At 37.4% G+C, this 25,112-nt stretch overlaps 4 protein-coding genes across 5 annotated transcripts; 1 reads left to right on the plus strand and 3 right to left on the minus strand.

The window, feature by feature from the left end:
- The first annotated feature begins 571 nt into the window (after positions 1-571).
- On the plus strand, positions 572-2,186 carry LOC125207674. The gene has a single exon (XM_048107114.1). The coding sequence runs from the start codon at positions 572-574 to the stop codon at positions 1,814-1,816; it is 1,245 nt and encodes a 414-aa protein (XP_047963071.1). The 3' UTR covers positions 1,817-2,186.
- Positions 2,187-3,781: 1,595 nt separating this feature from the next.
- Positions 3,782-10,749, minus strand: LOC125207673 (ATP-dependent zinc metalloprotease FTSH 11, chloroplastic/mitochondrial-like). Of its 2 annotated transcripts, none has more exons than XM_048107110.1 (17): positions 10,188-10,749; positions 9,685-9,838; positions 8,602-8,694; positions 8,389-8,477; positions 8,090-8,217; positions 7,708-7,838; positions 7,577-7,627; positions 7,379-7,440; positions 7,069-7,126; positions 6,556-6,681; positions 6,398-6,478; positions 5,816-5,945; positions 5,361-5,509; positions 4,812-5,093; positions 4,556-4,645; positions 4,424-4,477; positions 3,782-4,173 (listed from the first exon to the last, which is right to left on the minus strand). In XM_048107110.1, the coding sequence occupies exons 1-17, from the start codon at positions 10,712-10,714 to the stop codon at positions 4,021-4,023; spliced, it is 2,358 nt and encodes a 785-aa protein (XP_047963067.1). In that variant the 5' UTR covers positions 10,715-10,749; the 3' UTR covers positions 3,782-4,020. The 2 variants fall into 2 exon arrangements, with proteins under 2 accessions (XP_047963067.1, XP_047963070.1); XM_048107113.1 differs by having other exon boundaries at positions 7,708-7,827; positions 8,094-8,217; positions 10,188-10,748.
- Positions 10,750-11,624: 875 nt separating this feature from the next.
- On the minus strand, positions 11,625-15,942 carry LOC125206380 (polypyrimidine tract-binding protein homolog 2-like). The gene is made up of 12 exons (XM_048105643.1): positions 15,804-15,942; positions 15,089-15,280; positions 14,804-15,013; positions 14,581-14,664; positions 14,460-14,519; positions 14,296-14,369; positions 13,374-13,466; positions 13,137-13,194; positions 12,781-12,885; positions 12,613-12,694; positions 12,320-12,432; positions 11,625-12,240 (listed from the first exon to the last, which is right to left on the minus strand). Exons 2-12 carry the CDS (start codon positions 15,272-15,274, stop codon positions 11,926-11,928), a joined length of 1,380 nt encoding a protein of 459 aa, XP_047961600.1. The 5' UTR covers positions 15,275-15,280; positions 15,804-15,942; the 3' UTR covers positions 11,625-11,925.
- Positions 15,943-16,652: 710 nt separating this feature from the next.
- Positions 16,653-19,135, minus strand: LOC125207855 (transcription factor SPEECHLESS-like). The gene is made up of 3 exons (XM_048107357.1): positions 18,629-19,135; positions 18,075-18,533; positions 16,653-17,062 (listed from the first exon to the last, which is right to left on the minus strand). Exons 1-3 carry the CDS (start codon positions 18,941-18,943, stop codon positions 16,997-16,999), a joined length of 840 nt encoding a protein of 279 aa, XP_047963314.1. The 5' UTR covers positions 18,944-19,135; the 3' UTR covers positions 16,653-16,996.
- Positions 19,136-25,112: the final 5,977 nt, after the last annotated feature.

Consider the following 25,112-nt stretch of genomic DNA (forward strand, 5'->3'; position numbering starts at 1 on the left):
CAGAGTAGTTCACATTTTTATGTTCATTCTTGCAATGTTCGATGCAGAAGAAACAAATTTTATGAAATGGATTAGTCATGGATGAAACTTGAACATTTTGATTTAGTCGTACAAGTTAGATTAGTGGCACTTTAACTGAGTCTACCAAATAGGTAGTCATGCGTAAAGTTCATATTTGCATATTTGTGCATTGTACGCAAAATAAACATTGACTACTAATGCGTTAGCTGCACTTAAAATTTGTACTGTTGAGTTAGCCGTTATAAAACAGATTATTTACACAAAGTTATATTGAAGTAATAAGGATCAGATTTTTCCTTGTATCTCACTTTGTTTTTCCTGGGTTGTTTAAATTTTGATTCTACAGTTTATACCCTTGCAGTTGTTTTCACCAATAACTTTTTGTCTGAGTTGATATGACCTAGCCACATGGATAATTATCTGTTGCCTAATTGTTTTTCCTGTAAATCAGGCCTGATCAAGATTATACGAATATCTCTTCTGGAGACGCTTGGTATTCAACTTAAATTCTTTTTCAGCTGCTGTCAGCTAAGTGCTTAATATTATAAATATGGAGTGCAATAAAGACGAAGCCACCAGGGCAAAGTCAATTGCTGAGAGCAAGTTAGAGAAAAAGGATTTTGTCGGTGCAAAGAAGTTTGCCCTGAAAGCACAAACTCTATATCCAGAGCTTTGTGGTATTTCCCAGCTGTTGACAACCCTGGATGTGTATCTATCTGCAGAAAATAAGATAAGTGGGGTAGTAGATTGGTATCGGGTGCTAGGTGTGAACCACTCTGATGATCATGATACCATAAAAAAGCAGTACAGGAAGCTGGCACTTATGCTGCACCCAGATAAAAATACATCTGTTGGGGCAGATGGTGCATTTAAAATCATTTCAGAAGCCTGGAGGTTGCTGTCCGATAAAGAAAAGAGGGCCGCATACAACCAAAGGAGAGGATATATTGGACTCCAGCAGAATGTCCCAACACAAACTGGTGGTCCATCAGCACCATGCAGGGCACATCAACAGAATGTTCCTGCATATACTTGTGGTAAATCAGTGCCACCTCAGTCAAGTCAACAGAATGTTCTATCAGCCTCACCGCGCCGGAGTAAAAAGAAAGTTCCTCCCGTACCATCCCAGCCTAGTCAACAGAATGTTTCAACACAAGTGGGTTGTTCTTCAACACCATCTGTAGGAAATCAATTTTTCAAATTTGCAAGCGGTTCAACTTTAACCCAGAAATCGCAGAGTAAAACTGCAAAGATGCCCAAAACTCAAAATCCAGCCTTCTATCATCATAGATCCGACACCTTTTGGACTGTTTGCCGTGGATGCAGTATATATTTTGAGTATCTTAAGAAGTATTGCAACCATACTCTTCTTTGTCGCAGTTGTAAGAAGCCATTTATGGCTTTAGAGATAGCTCCACCAGTCTTTTCCAGATCAGAGAAACCTATTCCTTGGGATCGTTGGAAGCATTCATCTAAAAAATTGCCTGGTGGTCAAAATGCTTATGATCCTAAAGAAAATGCTGCAGCTGCTCCAAAACCAGGATTAGGCCATACCGGTCCCAATTCTTTTACGTATACAAACTATCAGCAGGCTCCCCTTCCTAAAACAGCTAATACTGCTGCAGAAAATCCAGGTAATGTTGTTCAGCAGGCACATGATAACTTGAAGAGAGCACATATTGAATCACATGCCTCTTCTAATATGAAAAAATGCTGTAAAAAGGGAAAAGTAGATGATGATAGTAATGGATACGGAACAAAACACAGTATGGCCCAAGGAAATTTTGGGACATAAAACCTGGCACTTGCAGTCAGCCAAGAAGTACCAGAGAGCTGCCACCTCATGAAACCTGGTGCTCGAGACTCAAAAGGAGATTCTGAAGAAGCTAAGTGACTCCAGATTATAGATCAATAGGGAAAACTACAGGATCAAGGAATGTAACAAGGAAGAGTATAGGTAGAACAACAATATGCAAAGGACATGGTAATAGAAATTAGTTATGTTATTAGTAGTGATGTCATGACCTGTGTATCGTTGTTGTTCATCTAATATCTTTGACAAAAAAAAGCCTTTTGTTTGTAACAGTACTTTGTTTTGTAATGAATTTCTTGTGACAATGAATGGGTACCTCCATTAGCATGTATAAAAGATTCCATTTAAGTCATTTACCTGAGGATATGTCACTAGCTCCTTCTGCACATTGATTTTATCAATGAAAGAAGTGCAAAACCTATGTTCTGTACTGATGGATGGTCTCTTAATCTTAGCACCAGCCAATAGCTTTGTGTTTTGTCCTTCTCTTCAGTTATGTGCCTACTGTTTTCAGCTGAAGTACATGTGACAGTTATTTAACATACCATCAGAAGGAAATTGCCACTGCTTTGATTATGCTCCAAGGCATTCCCCATGACGATGGATCAGATTCTAAATTTTGGAGGTATGATTCCTGACTAATATCTGCATCTGCATCTGCATCTTTGTTTTCATACTATTATGTTGTAAGACTCAGCATCCATGCGATCTTATTTTTAGTTTTTCTCACCCGTAGATGAATCAGTGCATGCATAGGATACCATAACTCTTCAAATTATTTTAACATTCTCTGGCATAATTGGTAGTTACATGCAAGATGCTTGGTGTATCTGCTTTATTGACTGCAAACATAATCGGTGCTTCTGGTTGCTGTTTCCCTTTTCACATTTGCATGAATTTGTTTCTGATGCGTTGTGATTGTTTTCATATCTACTTCTTAATTCCTGAAGCATTAAGTCATGGACATAGTATCATGGGAACTTTTATGATGTCGTTAAAGCTACCAAGACAAGATTGGATGGTTGATCTGCCTCTGGGATGATGGCCAACTCTTTTCCTAGAGGTGTTTTTCTTAAAGTTTGTGTGAATAGCCAAAAAAATTGATACCTTCGGGGGTGAAGTACATCTTAGTAGTGAGTTTGTTTACTATAAATCTCTGACTTAATGGCTCACATGAAATTGTCTGTTGGATTTCAGTGGATGACACTGAATATGGTCTGCACAAATAGGAGACTAAGTTTGGAGTAAGAAGACAAAATTACTCTCATAATGAGGATTTGCATAAATGACATGTCTTGGTGGCTCATGGATGCTATGATGTTGAAGGTAAATCTTTTTGAGAATATCATCAGACATTATGTCCAAATTTTGAATAGTTGGGTGAATAGTTATAAATCTGGACTTTGATGAAGTGAAATTTTTTCCATTGTTCAGTTCCTCACTCTTACATATGTTCTATATGTGAGACTGATTCTTGAGAGTGAATGCTCTATCTGTAAAATTCATTTTGTTCTTTTTGATTGTTTTAAACTAGAGACTTTGTATGCTCCGAATCAGGAACTCCGATTGTTTCTGTATCAAGTATTTGGTGGCATAGAGGTATGTCAGCCATGATTTCTAGATTGGCATGAAGAATTCATTCACTGTTGCTAAACCTGAGATTCAGGTACTTATTGGCTTTGCAAATTGCAATTTTGACTACGTTGGCAACAGACTAACCTAAATTTTAGTTAGGAATGTAAGCAGATCTAATTAGTGAAGTTTATAGACTAGATCGAAGCTAGAATATTTTATTTGTATTTACCGGTCACCGAGCATTACTTTACGACTTGTAAGAAACATTAGTTATGGTATTTGGTTAGAAAAGAAATCATTTTTAATTTCAATTTTAATGCTATAGCTTTAATGAGAAGAGGACTACACAGATCTCAGTAAATAGACCTCCCATAAAGCACAGTATTCTAACCTGTATTTTTCATATAAAAAGTAGCCAAAATTTTCCCAAATACAGGGCACAATTTTCCAATGTAATTGACCTACCTTCCAATTTCGTATGGTTCATCCAACATGAACGAGAAAGAAAAAAATTCTGGGATGAGATTAAAATGGCTAGATTACTTATGATGAATGCTAATGAGCTAAATATACCCTGTACAAACCCCTCCCATTTGGAGATGCATCCTGGCTTAAGCCAATACAAGCTCCGCCTCCACCTGCTGCTCCTGCTCTACAAACAACTCTGATCCACTATAAGGTACAAGTATACGTTTTATCTCTTCCGCGTTAAGAGTCTCGTACTCCAAAAGTGCATTTGCAAGAGCATGTAATGCCTTCTCATGCTGCAACAAGCATTTCACAAGATTCAACAAATTGCACCTTATAGGGAAATGCATAAACAAATGTAATGACATGTGCATATATATGCCTATTATAATCTAATCAAGTCTTATCTTTACAATCTATTTTTTCTATAGCGGCTATTATACTGGCAGAGTTATCTTTAGCATGAATACAAATGATTCTATATATTCTACTGATGTAAGAACTAAGATGAGTGACCCTTGAAAAATATAATGATTATAAGCCAACCTTTTTCAGCAGGGCTTTTACACGATTATAAGCCTCCCTCAATAGTTTGACAACCTGAGAAACGAAGAGAAAATTTTATATGGACACAATATAGCCTACTAAATGTAATGGTAAGAGATAACAGAAGCATACTTCTGCATCAATACGAGATTGCATTTCTGAACCAGGTCTTTCCTTAATATGAACTGGTCCAATTTCATCACTCATCCCACAGGATGATACCTAGAAAAAAAGGGGAAAAAGAAGATACTTTTACTCCCAGAATAGTTGTCAGAACTGTATATCATATAAAAGTAAATCTAAAGAAAATCTGAAATTCCTCTGCAAGTGATGATGATAAATATTGCATCCAAATATGTCAGCCAAGGTAATGCATTGCAGGAAATACCATATACTGAGCAAGCTCAGTCGCTGTGTTAAGATCACTACTTGCTCCAGTAGTTATATGTTCCTTGCCAAAGATAAGCTCTTCGGCCACTCTTCCCCCCATACAAACATCAAGACGTGCCAGCAGTTGCTTCTTGCTGATTGAGGTCTCATCATCAGAAGGAAGCTGGGTGACCATGCCCAAAGCAGATCCCCTTGGCATAATTGTTGCTTTGTGAATTGGATGTGCACCTTCAGTGTTCAAGGCGACAATAGCATGGCCACTCTCATGATATGCAGTAAGCTGAAAGCAACTAGGTTAATCAGACAACCAACATAAAAATTATCACAGAGATCATTTAAAATAAGGTAACACAATTTCCAATGTATCAAGTAATACTAAATTACATTTGATCCACACATGAAACAAACTTGTTCCAAATCATAAAATGAATTCATTGGCTCCCCTCCCAAACAAGGAAGGGGGACAAATGAAATGATGGAGCATCTTTATCTTTGGCATGTGAAGGAATTTATTTAGCATATAGAGAAGTGAAAATTCAGTGTTTACCTTCTTGGAATCTTCTGATAGAAACATTGTCTTCCTTTCTGTTCCCATGATTATCCTGTCTTTGGCAAATTCTAACTGTGCTGCAGTCAACTTCTCAGCACCTTCCACAGCAGCTTTAATGGCAGCAATATTTACCAAATTAGCAAGATCTGTTGATCAGAAAACACATTAGTTATGTTTCAAAATTAACAATTTCATTAAGGACAAGGGAATATATCCTACTAAGATCAGGTAATGTCCTTTTTCTTATATTTTTATTGATCAAAGCAATCAAGAAATGATCTACAAAGAACCCCAAGCAACCTCGAGCAAACTAGTTGAGTATTGTGTTTTAGACGCATTCTAAAGTGAGAGGAAACAGCACAGAATATACAGATATCTGTTCTCTGTTTTCGGGGCTGTATATCAAGTCATTGAGTTGATAAAATATTGAATAACGACTAACTAATGCTTGCCTGCTCCATTGAATCCTGGGGTACCACGTGCAATTGAGTTTACATCAACATCATTCCCCAAAGGTTTATCTTGTAGATAGAGCTCCAATATCTCTTCACGACCCTTAACATCTGGACTAGGTACAACAATCTAGAAACAGGTCTTTTGGGTTAGATTCAAGGCATGAAAACATTCCGATGAAAAAATACAGATAAAATCTTAAACAAATCTGTTTGATGCACTTGAAAAAAAAAAGAACAAAAGAAAGAAGTTTGAAACGAACACAAATCAGGTCCAACATGTTCATATTAATTAATAAGTAAATAAGCTTCTATGTACAGTAGTAAAAAAAATGCGTCTTGAGATATTTTTCTCTTGGAAAAGTTAAGATCCACTGGCAACACCAGAAGTTGATATGTCAGTATGTCTACAACTGTTAAATATTGTCCCAGCAGTTTAATAACTTTCAATCAACTTTAGACTGATATACTTGAGAATGCACAGCTTTGGCACAATGGATAATGATGAACTGACTCCAGCGTCAACCAAGCAGTTTCTGATATGAGAAAATATACTCATCTAATAAGAGAAGATATACTTACATGTCTGTCAAATCTACCCGGTCTTGTTAAAGCTGGATCAAGTATGTCAGGCAAATTCGTTGCAGCCATAACAATAATTCCCTGTAAGAAGTTCATATTGCAATCCAATTAGAATGCAAGACACAGTTGGAAAGTAGGGCCCTACTATGTGACTTTACCTCATTCTGTTCAAAACCATCCATTTCCACAAGTAATTGATGTAGTGTTTTCTTTGTATGACCTTCCCACTGCTTGCGTGTAGACCCAACAGCATCAATCTCATCAATGAATATGATGCATGGAGCCTAAATGCATAAAGAAACTCAGATACCCGGAAATGTTGAAACAATAATACATTTTATGACATACAATATGTAGTAGCATTAGTTAAATTTGTTAAGGTGATAGTATTCCACCCTTCTACAAGAAGATCTATGTTCACACTATAAATTAACTAATTATTTTGTTAAGTGATAGTACTTAAATGCAATATTCATCATGAAAAAATGCCAGATGTATTAGGGAAATATATGTACTGAAGAGTGAAGTTTCAGCCATGGAGCATATTTAGATTATCAGAGCAAATCTCCATACAGCATTTGTTAAGGACCAAATATTGTCATTGACTCACCAAGATAAACATCTTAGTGGTATCTTATGACCAGAGTGAACAGGAAGAATGAGTACTGTACCTTCTTCTTGGCTGCCTGAAACAGGGATCTTACACGGCGAGCACCAACCCCTACAAACCTAGCACAGGAAAAAGAGTGGTTAATTTTCTACCCATGTGTCGGGATTGGGTATCGATTATAAATTGGTAAAATCTTGGACATACAAAATCCCGTATAATGCTAGCCTCATTGGAAAGTGAAAATTATCAAACGACTTGTTCACACCACTAGCCTCATGGCTACAAAGATAAATGTGCACAAGATAATATAGTACTAGTCATTCTATTTTAGTAATAAAGGAAATAAACCAAGTGCTTTCACAAGCTCTTACATTTCTTCAAACTCGGAGCCCGCTCTGTAAAAGAAAGGTACCCCGGCCTCTCCAGCTATAGCCTTCAAGTTACAGGATATACAGTAATTAGAAAAGAATAATATCACTCATACTCAATGGCCTTCTTCATTGGATGTTGCTTGGTAGGAGGACGGTTTGGAGTAAATAAATATTTCATCACAATATGAACTGGCATACCTTGGCAAGAAGAGTTTTCCCAGTTCCAGGGGATCCGGTCAGAAGAATTCCCTGAATTTCAAAGGCCTCTTAAAGGACACAGCAGGGAAAATGAGATCAAAGTAACAACTAAGTTTTTTCAGCCAACAAACCTTAGGTAACTTCCCTCCTAGTCGAGTGAACTTTGCAGGATTTCTTAGATACTCAACAACCTCCTCAAGCTCTTGTTTAGCATCATCACAGCCTTTGACGTCTTTAAATGTCTTAACATTCTGCCACAGTACTATTTAAAAATTATATTGTGTTTTAACAGCTCAATAAGTTAAATGAGAAGGAAACTTGTGGTTTATGTCAAATAAAAACCAGTCGTACACTTTTTAAATAAACCATTCATCACCGACTAAAGAGTAATCTGAGCACTTCCCATAGGTAGAAACTCATGGTAAAATGCAATATTGCATCAAGCATAATCTATGATAATGTGATAAACAAAATTGATTAGACAGCACATGAATACAAGTGATCAGAAAATACCTACCTTCTCTGGCATTATTTCTTTATTCAACTCTTTTGGAGCATAAGAAGAACCAGTACCAACTCCAGGACTTCCTATCCCACCTAAGCCGCCAATATATTTCTGAAGTGCAGCTGCACCCATTATCCTTGATAACCACAAATATTTCAATGTCCGAGGAATAAGAGTAAGATAAACATCTGAGTGCACACTTGATCATATCGAACTTTTCATTCAACCAGGAAATTAACCAAAAACAAGCAATGTCATCAAAAGCAAACTCATGTATTTGTATTAAAGTTGCAAGTAGTGTTCATACCACACAAGACCAACAGCAACAGTGAACACAATAGTTGATATAACTTCTTGTGCAAAACGGGATGATCTACTTGACAATTTTGGGTCCACCTGCAGTTTAGAAGATGTTAAGAGTTGAACACACATAATTGAAATCAGAAGTCATAGAATATTCAACATTCTACTATTCCAGTGATTGATCACTTGATTTTTGGAAGGTCTCTTCTTGACTTACCATCACAACATGTAACGGCTGTTTCTCAGACACCCCAGGGTTAGCAAAAGGCTCTTCATCATTCTCTGAAGCTCGCTGTTTGAGCTCTTGCAGCTATGAATGATATTCAATAGTTAGCCAAAGACAGTAGAATTGTGTTGAGAAAACAACGTTATAAGAAATTCTACAACCTACGATGAATGGTATTTGTTTAGCAACAACGTAACTTCAAATACTTCACTAAAATTTGTAGAATATTTAATGTGACAAATGCAAAACAAGACAATAAAGTAGCACTCAGAATTCAAACAGAGATCACTTCAGTCAGTGTAATCCACCGTAGACTTCACCTGTTTGGCTGTTTCCCATAAAAACCCGACTTTAATCAACTTTAATAGATCCTGATCCTACTGTATCTTGGCATTCTCCCCTATTAATGTTAAAAACTTAAAACGTCCCTAGGGACAAGAATAAGAGATTCTTTCTAATTCATATGGTTAGGAGAGAGGTTGGTAAAACCGCCAAAGAAGGATGGGAGATTGTTTCCTAATTCAAACTATAAAAAAATGTGGATAGTAAAGGAAACCCAAAATCACTAATGATTGGGTCTCACAATTAGGCCACTCGGTGATTTGAGCTCAACTTGCACTCCTAACTGCAGTGGGAAATACTGGGCATGAGGGATTATGAAGTTCTCTCCTAGTCTTGTAATTTCAATGCTATTCATTCGACAAATGTTATTGACATTCAATGACAAGAATGTCAGTGAAATATGCGAAGTCAATGGAACGAGCAATGATGAAAATATCTTGCCTTCTCTAAACAACTTATTTTATGATATATACTGTGCTATACAAAAGTCAAAGGGACTCAGAACTGGTAGAATATTCCTTCATATTTCTGGGGAAGTACTAGCAGCACCAACTAGAACGAAGCAGTGGTTGGCAGAAACTGAATTGGTTCTTATCAAATCTCCACATTCCAGTACATAAACTTTTTTTTTTAAGATAAATAAGACAGAGTAGTGAAACTCTTAATTTAACTGATGGAAACGAAACAGAGACTACACCATACTTCTCAAACTGAGAAACATAAGATGTGTACCAGAGAAGGAAGACTAGAAGGTTTTCCAGATTGCTCATCGGGCAAGTACTCAGAAATTGCATTAGTGGAAACTAGTGCTCGGAGATATTCCACCACTCCCCTGCTGTCTACGGCATGCACCCTCTGTTCGAAACGCTGGATGACAGACTCCGGACTATAGAAAGAACAAAATTAAAGTTCATCATAACTCTGCGAAAAATAAATTCATCAACTTCATAACTTTATCGTACAAAATAAGGATTCATCAACATCAAGAAGGTGGTAAGCATACAAGTGCAAAGCTTATAGTACTTCACTAAATATCCCTAACAACAATAAGGAGTGAGGCCAATATAATCAAATTGAGCAACAGTTAATTCGTTCCTATCCGTCATCACATTGAGCAACAAATGCTGCAATCATTTATCTTGTTTACAAACATAAGACGAGTAAAAAAATAGGAGCATAATTAGTGAAAGCATCGCCTTTTGAGTTTTGAGTGATAGGAAAAACATAATGACAACCTGTGCTTATTGAGCTCCGCAAGAAGAGCGCTCTGCTTGGCAGCATCCTTGGGATTGGCATCAGCCTCCGCAATCAACCTCTCCAACCGCTTCTCCTGCCTCCAAAACGGCCACCAACTGAACCAATCCGAATAAAGAAACTTCTCAAAGCCCTCTCTCAACCTGGCGAAAACTCCCACAAGAAACACCATAATCGGCAGCCTTTCCTTGACATCCCCATTCTTCACCTCGCCGGAGGTCTCATTGAGCACAGGCCCGCTACTTAGCTCGGCTATTTCCGTGCTTTCGCTGAAAGAATCACCACTAGTCGATTCAGTGGGTGAGGTTAAATCTTCAGGATTCAATGTACAGCAGGAACGATGCCGCAAAAATCTTGACTTGAAGGGGAAGGAATTGGCGCTTAACCTTCTAGGAAAAGAAGATTGAGGGGATGAATAGGAAAGACATGGTTTTAGAGAGACAAGAAGAGGGTTTAATTGGTGGATTGAGGGCTTGCAGATGAGAGAAGCCTGAAGTGTTATTGTCATTGTTGATGGATTCAAAGAATCAATTCTTTCAAGATTAGCTCCAAATTGAGGGTTTAAAAGCCACAATAAAGTGTGCCGTGTTCTTCTTCCCTACCACAAGATTGGATTTCTACCTTATCCATGCCTTCTGGGATTATATGGTAAATAAGTAGTAACCTTATTTTAATTTTTTTTATTTCTTAATCATGTTATTTACAAACACTGAAAATTGACTACGAAATCAATAAACTTATTCTCCGCATACTCAAGATTAAATTGTTTTGTTTCAAGATCATCCACTATGCATGACCTAAAATTAATATTGTCATAATTGAAATTCGAGACTCATAATCTAAAGCTAATACTACATGATATAATCATGATATTAAGTAACATATCATAACTATCCATATCTACTATTACCCTCAGTTTTGTCTAATTCTAGAATATATCATGTTATGTAAGGACTTGCAATTACTAGTTGGCACCATAGAAACTTAATCGCTATGCATTCATATTAGCAATGTTCGATACAACAGAAAAATGGAAAAATAATTAAAATAATATTAGTGGTTTGTGAAACTCAATAATATAATGTGTATTAAAACATTTGATTATAGTCGCCCATTATATTTTGATTTTTTTATTTGTTATGTTATTAATTTATAAATAGAAGCTTAGAAATAGTAAGAAAAAACTAAAATCTTAATTTATAATACCTCCAAACTTTTACAACATAATAAAAGTTAAAATTTGCAATAAATATTCAGATAATGGGGATAGAGATGAAAAAAAATGAATTTCATATTTCCAATGTGATTCATCACACGCTCACAACGTTATATTAAGGTCAAACAAAAATGATGATTGATAATTGATAAGAAACAAACTCATGATTAGAGCAATAAAGGATAAAGCTTATAAGCACACATTGAAGCCGCAAACTGCACACGTTGAAATTTATATTTAGTTAAGCTAAGATGTCAGCAATAGAAATTACAACACAAACGACGATAAAACTCAAAAGAAGATAGGTCAACATTTCATGGAACACCGCCCATACTTAGGAGGGAGGCACAACCTTGGCTACCAAAATCCTGCCTTTTTATAACTCAATTTAAGACGATATGGATGTGCAAAACAGCAGTAGCATTAACCGACGAAGCAGTTCCCATGGCCAGTGAACAGGGACTGGAGCTTCTCTGACTTTGCACCATGATTTCATAACTTTGCTATTGATGATGATAAGGGTGCATCGGAGATGAGTGTGGTTGCCCATTTTGCAAGTGAGACGGTACTGCCCCAGGACCCATTGAAGGGGGGGCTCCATAATGGTAATTATGCATTTGCTGAGGCATCGCTGGGTTCCAGCCTGTTGAATGAGGCGGCGGTGCTGCATGAGGATCAGGACCTGGAGCATATTGCGTTCCATTGTAAGTAGGAAAGCCTGGGCCTCCAGAATATGGTTGTCCTCCAAAAATTGCGGGTTGAGAATTTAGAACTGGAGTATTTGGGATGGTGTAGTCTCTGCTTCTATCATTATTAACCTGAAAGCATAATTGAGTCAATATACAAGTCCAGAAAGAGCATGTTCTCTGGTTCAATTTGACATTTTACGCATCTCACCTTTATACTGAGATCAGTGTGCCGAGAATATGAGATATGAAGCTTACAGTATCCTCCATCATATATGCAATGTCCTTCTAAAGCCTCCTTTGCGACAACAGCAGTCTGGACATCTGCAGCATGCATAATAATAGATGAAGGAATGAAGCAATGAGAAAAAGACAGAAAACTAGTTAAAATCAATCACTGTTTCGTGTTATAAGTTCATAGTTTTTTCAAGAAATTAGCATATTCGTTAAAGACCAGATTAAGTGTAAAAAGCAACAAATAGCAACTAGCCAATTTTATACTACCTGGATACTGAATCAATGCTTGAAGACCGCCATTTTTATCAAACATGGCAATTTTTAGGACAGGTCCAAACGATGAAAAGACCTGAAGTGCAAACAAATTACAGTACATCAGTAAGGAATGAGCGTATAACTAATGTCTAAAGGAATTCTAAGGTTTCAGATGTGTACCGTTTGTAAAACATCCAAGGTAACTGCATATTGCATGTTTTCAATGGAAGCAAGTAGAACATTGCTCTCAGGCTCCATTTTTTTCCCATCAACTCCTACACTAAACTGAAAGAAAGCAGAAGCACATTGTAAGAAATTACTCTCATCCACAAATAAAACTTCAGGCCCAAGTAAATAGTTTTTCTAGCATGTCATCACCAGGTTAAAAAATTATCTTGAAAGCCACTAACAAAAGGAACCATTGAGCAGAAACTGAAAAAGGTATATACATCAATCATATCCCTCAGATACCTCTATCCACACATACTAAGGACTAAGGAGCAGTGGATTTGAACATATTAGTGTAAACAAATTACCTGTCCACTTGCATCTATCGCTGATGAAGCAACCGGGAGCATAGGATTGGTATAGTCCCTAAATTTACCATAGCAGAAAAAGATAAGAATGTTATATAAGTATAGGCATAGCTCTAACAGAGAAGGGACCATGTCAAATAAATTTCAAATATGAATTCATAGAACTTGTGAAACCAGAACCATGATACAATTCAGTCTACCATAATGCAATCAGGCCAAAAAGAAAACTTAGTTTACCTACTACGGTGGCTCTGAAATTTTACACTCAAGTCTGTATGTGCAGAATATGTTATCCTAAGGGAACATGGTCCGAGCTCTGGAATCAAATACCTGGCACAAAACAAAGATAGAAACAGAATATTGACAAAAAGTTTCATTTCTCATATATTACTTATAAAACACACATATAAACAGACTATTTTATAAGTACATAGTAAAAAATAACTTAAACACCCTCAAAATTGAAGTATGTGTATAACAGGCTAATTGAATCAAGTTATGTCACAGATAATTCAACATGTTGATAAACAGCTTTGTCTTCTCCTGATACAAGCCAAGTAGGCGTGTTTTCAATTGGTTATTCAGAATACAATCAAGTAGGGTCGCTACACAAGATGATATACATCTTTTAGTTATTGATGTCAATACTTCACACGCGTTGGATATCCAGTCAACTCTACCCTACTCGAATACTACCTCCGTCCCACAATAAGAGTCACATTTTGCCATTTCGGTCCGTCCCACAATAAGAGTCACATCTCACTTTTACCATAAATGATAAGTAGGCCCCACATTCCACCAAATTATTCCACTCACATTTTATTATAAAACTAATACTATATATAAGTGGGACTCATAGTCCACGAACTTATTCTACCCACTTTTCTTTATATTTCTTAAAATCCATGCCCACACCAAATGTGACTCCAATTGTGGGACGGAAGTAGTATTGTTTTTTGACTTATCACCATCTCCCCAAAATCTACTCACTGCAGTAAGACACCCAGGACCGAGAAAGGATAAACTTAATCATATACCTATTAAAGCTATAGTAACTAGAACCAGCTAAAGAGTGAGGGATAGAGTGGTGTGAGGAACATGGGAGTACCGCTTTAGCACAGTTGTAGATCCCAAAGCCAAATATAAAAACCCAGATTACCTTGGAATGCTTCTCCCATCAAGAGCATCTTTGGCAGTAGAGGCAGTCTCTGAATCTGAAAATTGCACCAGAGCCTAATGGCAGTGGAAGACAGATTTTATATACTGATAGAAACCATTAAGAAAACAATGTCATCAGAATAAAGATCTACTGAAGATATATACCTGGAACCCAGCACAAAAAAAAACCAAAAAAGAAAAGGGAAAAGGAACTATTTGAGGTTTCTTAAGTAGCTCGGGGTAGAATCATTATGCGGAGGAAGGGAAGAAAGAGCGAGTGTTAAGGAAGGAGAAAGAAGACAAACACACATGTGCTCTTTCTCCCAATGCAATAAGCTGCCATCGAAGATATTTCCTTGGCATTTTCCTGCTGATTCATTCAGACTCTTGTTAAATAAAGCTTAAGCAGGACATACCACAATCTAGGCACAATAATATCAAACTAACATCCTTGTATTGCCACAAATTTGCATGCTTTGATTTCGTGTTGGGGATGCTCAATTGCTTACCAAGTGTAGGACATCAATACTAACAAGACGTGCATCATCTCCCTCAATTGTTACCAAGAGTACATTTCCAGCAACATCTGCAGTAGTTTTGTTGTTCACTATTTCTTGCCTGTTTGAATATTGTAGGTAGACGGTTTTCCCTCGTACCTGAGGCGGCTCAGATGATGATGCACAATATGATATCATAGCGATAGCTTGATTTAGTTCTGCCTGGGGTTAAGAGAAAACACATCAGATCATAGAAACTACCAAGAAGTCGCAGATCAAGCAAAAGTTAAGACTTACAAACTCAATAAAAGCCTGGTTCCTATTTGCTCCAACATTACACTTTGTGTTGACAACCTTCCCAAATGGCTTCCCCAGCTCAACCAATTCCTCTTCAGTACATTCCCATGGTAGATTCCTTAAATGGAGAACCTTGGATGGAGTTTGGGTGTACCGGAACTGCGGCTGGCTGGAAACTGATGACATTCCGAGCTGTCCAAAATGGAAAAATTCGAATTCAATTATGCTGTTTAAAATAGACCAGATTTTATGACTTTTAAAGTTTATAAAGAAACGTCAAACTCCCAAACCCAAGGTGATAATCATGTCTGCACAGTGCATTGATCTAAATTGTGTATGGCCACCGATTCAGTTCACAAGCATAAATCCGTAAGTAACTCCCCAATACGACAACGGGTAAAAGAAAACCGAACACAGCAAAAAATGATTCTAAATAATACCCTGGATGATGATGCAATACCGAACTCCTTTGCCAGGAAATAGCGCACGGGATCAAAGGAACCAAAAAAAGCATATCTAAATTTGTAAGTAATTTAATTGCAAGAAAACGGAAAATCATCACATTACAACAATGGATAAAGCCTCAAACAAGTACCTCTATCTGTAAACAAGAATCTAAACTTAAGAACCCTAAAAAACCAACAAAAAGAGTAACTTAATAAACAGAATTTAGAATGAGGCATAAAGGTAAATCAAAGGACACAGGGACGAGTACCTGACAGAATAGTTATGAAATTAGGGATCCGAGACGGTAGACAGCTGCAGATCGAAAGCGAAAAAAAATTGTTTATGTGAAATTTTAGGGATTATTTTCGCTCGCTAGCCTGGGTGGAAATGTAGTTTGCAGAAAGAGAGAGATTTTGCGTGGTTGATGCAAATATGCAATGTCATATTTTTGTTTTTGGGCCACAATGATGACACTATTTTGTGACGATGGGTCTAGGCCTACTTCTTCGGCCCATTTGTCCATGTTCTTAGTTACATCGATTTTATGTAATCCATAAATATCATTCAATTGATATATAGTTCAACAATTTCAACCATGAAATATTGTTTGATAATCGATAACACATAGTACTAGCATTTTAAAATCCATTTAGCACGCTTGGTAAATTTCCCTCTCTAACCAATGGATTCGAGATTCAAGTCATTTCGAGTGCGAATGAGTATAAAATTCCAAAATAAATTCCTACATATCGTGTGTTGGTGAAACAATGTGATTTTAAAAAAAAATTCACAAGTGAACATAGGTGGCTGACAATATTTTTTTGTCATCGACACATGTTATGTTAATTTAACAATGTAGCAATGAAATTAAGTTGGCAGTTGTCATACAAATTAGAAGGGTGTGACCTTTGTGGTCCTACGACATATATTTATGATCGAATCATTGTATTCTCTTCATAAAAAACATGCACTAGTTTTTTTTTACCATCGTTATCTTCATGTGAAGTTCAAATGCTTGATAGAATTGAGACTTTTTAGAACCAAAGAAGTGTTAAATCAAGTTGAAAGAATATTAGTAAAATTTGGTTCATGAAACTCATCGTTCTCCCAGTCAAGATAACAAAAGATGAATTATACAAACAAAGGTATAATGTATGACAACCAAGATCGAATATTAATCACTCCATAATATCATAAATTTCAATTTAAATTAAATTGATACATTTCAATTTAAATTAAATTGAACAAATGGGCATCTAACATGATCCATGGGGATTGCTAGTGGAGTGAAAGTAGAAAGGTAAAGAAATCAACTAACCTAAACTACACATTACACTTAATTAATTCTGAACGACTACATTAATTAATTAATACAGCAACAGTGGGTTAGTGTAGAAGCTTATCCACATTTGCTTTATTCCCATTACCAACTGCAAATGCTTTCTCCCACTTAGTTAATAATTAGCAGAATGTCTGCTGAATCTGATCGGCCAACTCTTCTGCACTCAATTGGCACTGAATCCCAATCTAACAGTTAAACAAAAGACACAATATATGATGAGATTAAAATATGTGTAATAGATCAAACAGTAAGCAGTAGGTGGAGAAGTTATTCATTAACGTCCAAAAATAAAACAGAAGTATCTTGTTGTTTTCAATGAAGAAAGGTTGTTTTCAAGAGAAACACAAATATGGCCCAGCTTACCATTAATCAATACAAATAGGTACACTAATCATATATCCTTGTATGTTTTTTAACTTTTAATGATTAAGATACATGTATGCAGTGGGTAGGTAGCTATCATCTCAATATGTTTATTAGGTCGTCACAAGCAATGTAACACTATATTTTATACAGTAGTAATTCTTTCAAATTTCATCTAATTTGAAATTATATTTATAACCAAATTGATATAGTACCATTTAATTAAAAATATGACTTTCATTAAAATTGAAATCACATAATTAAATAATTAATGCTTCAAAATTTTAAAAATAAAAAAGACAAAAATTGTTTTAGAAGAAAAATAAAGATTTTAATAATAGTAAATATATTACCACAAGAAAAATTAAAAGAACGAAAATTTTATAGTAGTAAAATTTAGAACAAATAAAAGAATAGAATAAATTTATTTTTATATTACATGAGATTTTTCCATTTTTTATTAAAATTAATAATGAAAACGGCTCAAATGAAGCCTACCCCGCTCCCAAAAAAAAAAAAAAAACTCGCAGGTGGTGTACGTGGCACTGATTAGCTATGAGCCACGGTGGCGTGCACACGGAGGAGAAGGCGAGTGTTCAGCAGACTTGTGCAAAAGCATTACAATGCACGTTGTGTAACTCGCCTCGTACACTATGTTGTGTTGCACATAGTATAATATGTTCGCCCACTTTGTGTAAAAATTTTATACGCCCTTAGTAATAATTTTCTTTCCCTTTTAATAACATCATGTATATAGATAAAAGAAGTTATATTCGTCCACAAATGAAATAAAATAACAAGAATAATACTAATTCCAAATGGAAGTTTTGTTACCTTAATGGTGAAAGAATTGAGCATCGTTTCGTCAACGGTACTGATGCTGACGTGAAGGATTTCAAGGGCAAGTTCTTCAAGCGCAGAAATGATCTTGAGCACTTGGCCGGGGAGGCGGTGCGACATCGTTTTGAGGAGCAGATTAGGGCCGGAAAACTTGACCTCAACTTGAGCTACGGGCGATTTGGAGGTGGCGACGAGCTCATTGACGGCGTCGTTGATGGTAGAGGAAGTGGAAGAATTGCAAGGAGAAGGATCCACGGGGCTTGGTAGAGGATGCATCCAGGGTTTGTAGGGGCTGCTCGGCTGCGGAGTCCTCGGGCTCAGAGGCGAAGGCCTGGGGCTGAGGACTTCGTTGTAAGCCGCTTTCCGTTGCTTCTTGGCTTCCAAGGACTGCAGCACCTGCTGCAGCTCGTTGATGTAATCCACCACTCCGCCTATTATCGACGCTTGGTCACCCTAAGCAAATTGCAATTACGACATTAGATTAGACAATCAACTTTTTCGAGTCAGCGGAAATAATTAAAGAAGAGCGCTGCTACGCTATAGCTTACTCTTTTAACATAGAAACAAGGCATGAGAGAGCGGAGCACGGAGAGATGGTCGTTCATTTGCTTCCGGCGGTTTCTCTCCACGGTGATGTGCGACTTGTTCTGCCCTTCCTCCACCGTGCTCACCTTCTGCCGCTTGCACGCCTGAGAAGTGGCGGCGAGTTGAGACTTTTTAAGAGCCGAGTTTTGGAACTCGAAGGTGTCCGGTGATGTCGTCAGATTGTTGTATTCCCATGCTTCGAGAATGCTGAAGATGTCGTCGGAGCTCGAGAAATTCGTGGTTTCCTCGAAAAATCCGGATAATGTTTCAGCATCCATGGATTTCTACAATAAAATCGGCAGAGAAATTGGTTTGAAAAGGGAAAAGGGTGAGAAAGTATATAAGCTAAGGACCCCAAAAAAAGAGTCAAATTGGGAGGAGTAGAAAGGGACGGAACATCACCATCAAATAGTAGTATGTGTATTGCGTTTTTGTGAGGCGGAAACGTTAGGGGAAAAGGGCGAAGAGAGAGTGACAGAATGATAAATTGCAGAGCCGTTAGAGAGAGAGAGGGAATTGATATATAGTCTTCAATAGGTAATTAGGTTAAAGGCACAGAAAAGTACTGTGTGTCTGTGTCAGCCTCATATGGAGTATGTAATGACAGTGTACGTATTTACTGTATTACTGTCACTTGTAGGGAATGAGATCTCAGACTTGTTTTGCACGGCTATATGGAACAGTAGATCGTCTACTTCCGATAATTCGGCGATAATGTTGCCGTTGCTTCGCCGAGTGGCGTTCTAACGCCGGATTATCGCCGAGCGATCGCCGGCCACTGTGGCGACGCTCGGCGATAATCGGCGATAATTAAAATTTTTTTTTTTTTTTTTGAACCCAACGGCTATTTTACATTCCACCCCTATAAATATTTCCTCCACTTCCTCCATTCATCACCCACAATCTTCATTCTCTCCATTTTCAATCTCTTCTCCCAATCTTCAATTTTCATCAAAATTATGAGCTTTTGGAAGAAAAGTTCCCGATCGGGTAAGGATAAGGGTAAGGGGAAAGAGTCGAGTTCACAAATTCCCAACACGGATGAAGCAAACGAGCAAAGGATGCAGCCGTTGTTGGCGATGGGTTCTCCTCCCGCCCAACTTCCATACGGGGTCCGTCTCCTTTGCAGACTCCTCCGGCGCGGAGACTTTCTCCGTACTTCAACTCGCCGCGTAATGCCCTTTCCAAACCCGACGATGTGTATCGGCCCTGCCGACACCCCGATCAACCCCAGCGACCAAGAATCTCAGCCGCGACACCGAGCGCGGAGGACTTCGAGGTGGAAGAAACGCCCACCGAGCCGCCTTCTAGAGCCGGGAGGGGAAGGCGCGCGGCGTCGTCGGCCGCGATCGATACGGGTTCCGATGAGAGGCCGAAGCGGGTAAGTGACTACTTACACTCGCAAGAGTCCGAGCCGATAGCCGATCGCTGGGCGGACACGTCACAGACGCGGAGCGCAAAGAACTACCGTGACCGAGATCATATTCTCGGGAGCGGATTGCCGCGGGCACAGAGCCACAAGACCGCTCAATGAAGGACCATGGCAGCCGAGGCGATCCGTCGGCATTGGGAGCGCCTCATGAGGGACTGCGGGCACTTCAACGGTATTTATTCTAACTTGATGACTCACATGACGAGTGGCCAGAACGAGCACATGGTCCGAGATGAGGCCATCCGGATGTATAGTAGCCAGTACTTGTCGACGAAGGGCTTCAAGTATTGGAACATCTACGATAAGCTGAAGGATCTCCCCAAATTCCGGACGGAATGCACGACGCGCTGCACGGGAAATCGGTGCGCTCGCGACTTAGCGTTTCGGAGAGCGAGGGGAGCGCGGCCCACATCGACTTGAGTGGGGATGGTCCGCACGAGCGCCCGGAGGGAGTGAAGAAGGCGAAGGGGAGGCGGAAGGGGAAGGGCGCAACGTCGGAAGTCGCGTCGGAATCCGTCATCGACTTAGAAAAAGCCACTTATTCGAGCAATGTCGCCAATCTGACCCAGATGTACACGCTGTACTTCACCGGCGGCGGGACCCCTGAAGAAAAGGCGGCCCTCTGGAAATGCATCCAACACCTGCAGAGTACGCTGGGGCTCGATCCCGACGCCCCTCCGGCCCCTCCGTCTTAGATTTTTTTTTTTTAAATCTTTGTTTATTTGCGTTTTTTATTTGTAGTTTTTTTTTTCTCGTTGTATTATATTTTCCAATGATTAATACAACGATGAATTGTTCATTATTAGTCTATTTATTAAATACATTTGTAGGGAAAATTAAATAATATAAAAAATAATGATGTAAAAATGAAATGTTGAGTTAGGGAGAAATAAGGGAGAAATAAGGGAGAAACCAATGTAGCACTTGGCTAAAAACTGGGGATAAATTTTGTACTGTGTGTCTGTGTCAGCCTCATATGGAGTATGTAATGACAGTGTACGTATTTACTGTATTACTGTCACTTGTAGGGAATGAGATCTCAGACTTGTTTTGCACGGCTATATGGAACAGTAGATCGTCTACTTCCAATCGTACATATGCATGTATTTTGATATAAATTCAAATTAATTGAATCCTTAAATAATTCTATTTGATCCTCATGATGTATATGGATTGATGGTATAAACGACTAAGTTTTAGCTTAAACTTACTCCAATTTGTTTGATTAATATATCAACAACTACAGCTGCAGACATTTTGCTAATTCTACTTTGCATGACTTCAATTCAAATAGCAGTAGTTTTACTAGTTGATTGTGGAGAAATATAGTGGCAATGCGCATGCATGTTAGATCGCATGCATCCACGTCAACATGCATCTCATGTAAAAAGGCCTAAAATCTCAAAACCAGATCAAAAAGTAAGAAACTATGGGACTGAAAAATAGGAGATTGCTGCAATATATATATATATATATATATATATATATATATATATATATATATATATATATATATATATATATATCTAGTAAGTTATTTAAGTAGAATCATTTTTGTCCATAAAAAGATAGGGTAACTGCTCGATCGGCTTTGGAATGTGACATTGCATATTGCAACATTTAGGATTGTCTGGCCCGACATATGTAGTGCTATATGAATAAGTTACAAAAAAACAAAATATAAAAGCCAGCAGATCAATAATCATATATACACAGTGGATCCCACAGCCATGAACAACTGAAAGATGACGGATCGAATTTCAAGTTTTCAAATATAATCATATAGTAAATATTGGATATATACAACACCATAATACTAGACATTTAAAGTCATTGAACCTGATTTACAAAATTCAAATTGCTTGCTATAAATTGAAGGAGTGGAGAGATCATGAAATTCTGATCTGCAGCTATGGTTAAGTCTGAATCATTACATTAATGCATGAAGAAGCTTAATATTTGTCTCTACTATATATTGATATATAGTGAAAAGTAGCATGAAATATAATGAGAGTCTGCAATATTTGCAGAAGCCCATGTTTGTTTTACAACATTGGCATAACGATCATATCAAATTTAAAGTTGATATGTGAAATGAATGATTTCATTCAAAAAACGATACTTAATGTGAATGCAACTTGGAGTAACTAATTTATTATTACAGTATTAAATACTCCCTTCTTCCCATTTTTGGGATGTCCTAAATGACACATTTCTACATATAATATAGAAACATTCTCTTACTTTTTTTCTCTCTACTTTACACACAAAATAATAGGAGTAGTACATAAAATCTCATGCCGAAATAGAAATGTTCCACTTAGACTGACACAGAGGGTGTATTTACTTAATTTATTTATGAGAATATGAGCATGTTAGGTATAGTTTAGAGAAAGAAAATGGTGGTTTAGTGGTAGAAGTGAAGAATGTTGGGTAAAGGACAAAATTAAATAGATGATGGGTGAGAATAGTAAATGAAAAATGTGAAGGAGCCTGCAAGTTGTGTCTGCAAAGAAGAAGGGAGGTTCAAGAAGGTGGGTTTAAATGCGCAGCCACAGAGACACACGATATCTCCGTGCCACCCGCATTTCTTTAATTAATTTCTTTTATTTTTGAGCGAGCTAGGTAGGCAGATCAATTGAATAGGTAGGGCGCCATTAATTTGCATGGGAGTGCGTTCTGAATCAACGTCATCCATCGAGTACGTGTTTCTTCATTTACTCTGCATCCCACAACTTCATCACTCATTCCTCCATATCCACATACGCATCTTAATTTTGGATTAACCTTACTCAGATTACCTAGATTGTGAACTAATCGGCTACAATTTTGTTAAATTTAAGAGTATGACATCATCCTTAGTAAGAGGGAGATTAATGTCTCGCAATAGGAGTCCAATTTGGTTTAAACACATGTTTTAAGAAATGTAAATTAAGAAGAGCAGTGGTTTGAATAAGTTAGTGGAATTATGTGGGTCCCACTCATATTAATTTTATAATAAAATATTAGCGAAACAAGATTCTTATTGTGGAACGAACGAAATTGACAAAATATAACTCTTATTGTGAAACAAAGGAATATATTATTTAGAATGTGACATTCAAACAGGGAGAATGTGTCACGGAACTAAAAAAGTATTATTCCTTTCCAATCTTCTTTTCTTGGTTCTCAAATCTCAAATCCAACTCCACTTCTTTGTCATCAATTCTCCCTTTATAATGCGTACGTATCTCAAAAATATGCACGGCGCTGCCCTAATCTCCAAGGAATCTTTATGGCTTTTAAATTTGAGTGCATTATTCATATTTGAATTTGAATGTGAAGATAAACATAAAATCACACATTTCAAATTCAGTCATTCATATTACCTTGAAAAATATACCAATAAAACAAAAAAAATATGATATTTGGAATCAGTTAAATACCCTCTTATTATCATTTATTCGATTGCTACAGAGAATATTTACAAACACATAAATTCTAAGTTAAAAGTGTAGCATGGTAGTAGTATATTTATCCCAGCTTCTGTCAGGAAATATAAATGGCAATCAATCTAACCTAACCCTCCTCGATGGAAGAATGATATAGAAATATGCGCTAGTAACTTTTAAATGTGTGGGACAAGATTGTTGAAGTAAATATGGCTGGGCCATCCCTTCCCAAGCTCTATTCATTACTCACCATTAAAAGCAGACCCACAAAATGCATGATTCCCAGCATTAAACACTAATGAATTTTACCACTTACCTCCATTTGGTTTTACACAGCGCTGCTAGGTAAATCCACGGTCGGAGCAGGATTTCCGGGCGATCTCAGAGCCTATTGTTGGGCTCCACCTCCTTGATTGCTTAGATTTCCATTGGCCCGCTTCTCCGTCACATCTCAATCCTACATAATAGCAATGCTACGGATGCAACTCCCCCGGCCCAATATGTTTGAACACAGATACATATATTGGCTGAAATTATGATGATCACATATATGGTGGAACTAGGGTGTGCAACTTTCTTAGTTAGAGGGCTGTCCAAATAACACATGTGATCTTTCTCATTTACTAAAACCAAACAATCACAATGCCAAATCAGTTTTCTTAGTAGTAATAACCAGTAATCGAAATCACGGAATCATTTCAAAGTTCTGGGTCGACAATGCATGCATGCGGAATACAACTACAGAAAGCACAAACATAACAACAAGAGAAGGAAGAAGAGAAATTTTGAGAATATTCTAAAACACTGTAGTTACTGACAGAAGACATCCACTTTTATTCATCATGTGTGCGGATTGCAAGTAAATAACAAATTTGGCATTTTGGTTCTAGTGTTGTACAAACTCAGGCCTAGAGGCGCCACCAGTCATGATGAGTAGTTATTCTACTGTTTTTTTCGACTTCAATTGGTTGGTTTTCATGTCTACATATTATAAAATACAAAAGACAAACTTAGATAACAGCATACCATTAATTGACATTTAGATGCTCAGCCAAAAACTTTAGGCTCTGTTTTGAATATATGGGTTCGGGACACTGTTGAATAAAGATATCAACTGTGCATTAATAGATGAATGCAGGCGTTAGGTGAGTGAGACTACAGAACAATTATGATAAAGCAGTCGACCACACAATCTTTGGTTCGCAAGGGGAAATATGTCATTATCTATATGAAATTGCAACCTAGCAGTCTTCATCATGCTTTGACTTTTGATTGCCTCAATTTTACTATTTTTCAGTTTTTTAACGGTGGTAAAAGAGTACAACTAAGGACAGACAAATAAACTAGGAGAGGAAAGAAGTTTAGACCTGAGAAACTCACTGTATTTTACCCATGTCCACAATAAGAGTTGATATACAGAGTTATACACACACCTTGTGCTCAATAATGAACTGTAAAATCAAACACAACCTTCTTTTCTTTGATGCCTGCTGGTGAAAGAGTAGAAAGTTTTTCACTAAAAGTCATAGTAGTAAGTAGCCTGGTACACTTATCTTCAACCTGGTGTATGTTTCATAATTGCTT

The sequence above is a fragment of the Salvia hispanica genome, chromosome 2, assembly GCF_023119035.1.
Source record: "Salvia hispanica cultivar TCC Black 2014 chromosome 2, UniMelb_Shisp_WGS_1.0, whole genome shotgun sequence".
NCBI classification, from domain to species: domain Eukaryota; kingdom Viridiplantae; phylum Streptophyta; class Magnoliopsida; order Lamiales; family Lamiaceae; genus Salvia; species Salvia hispanica.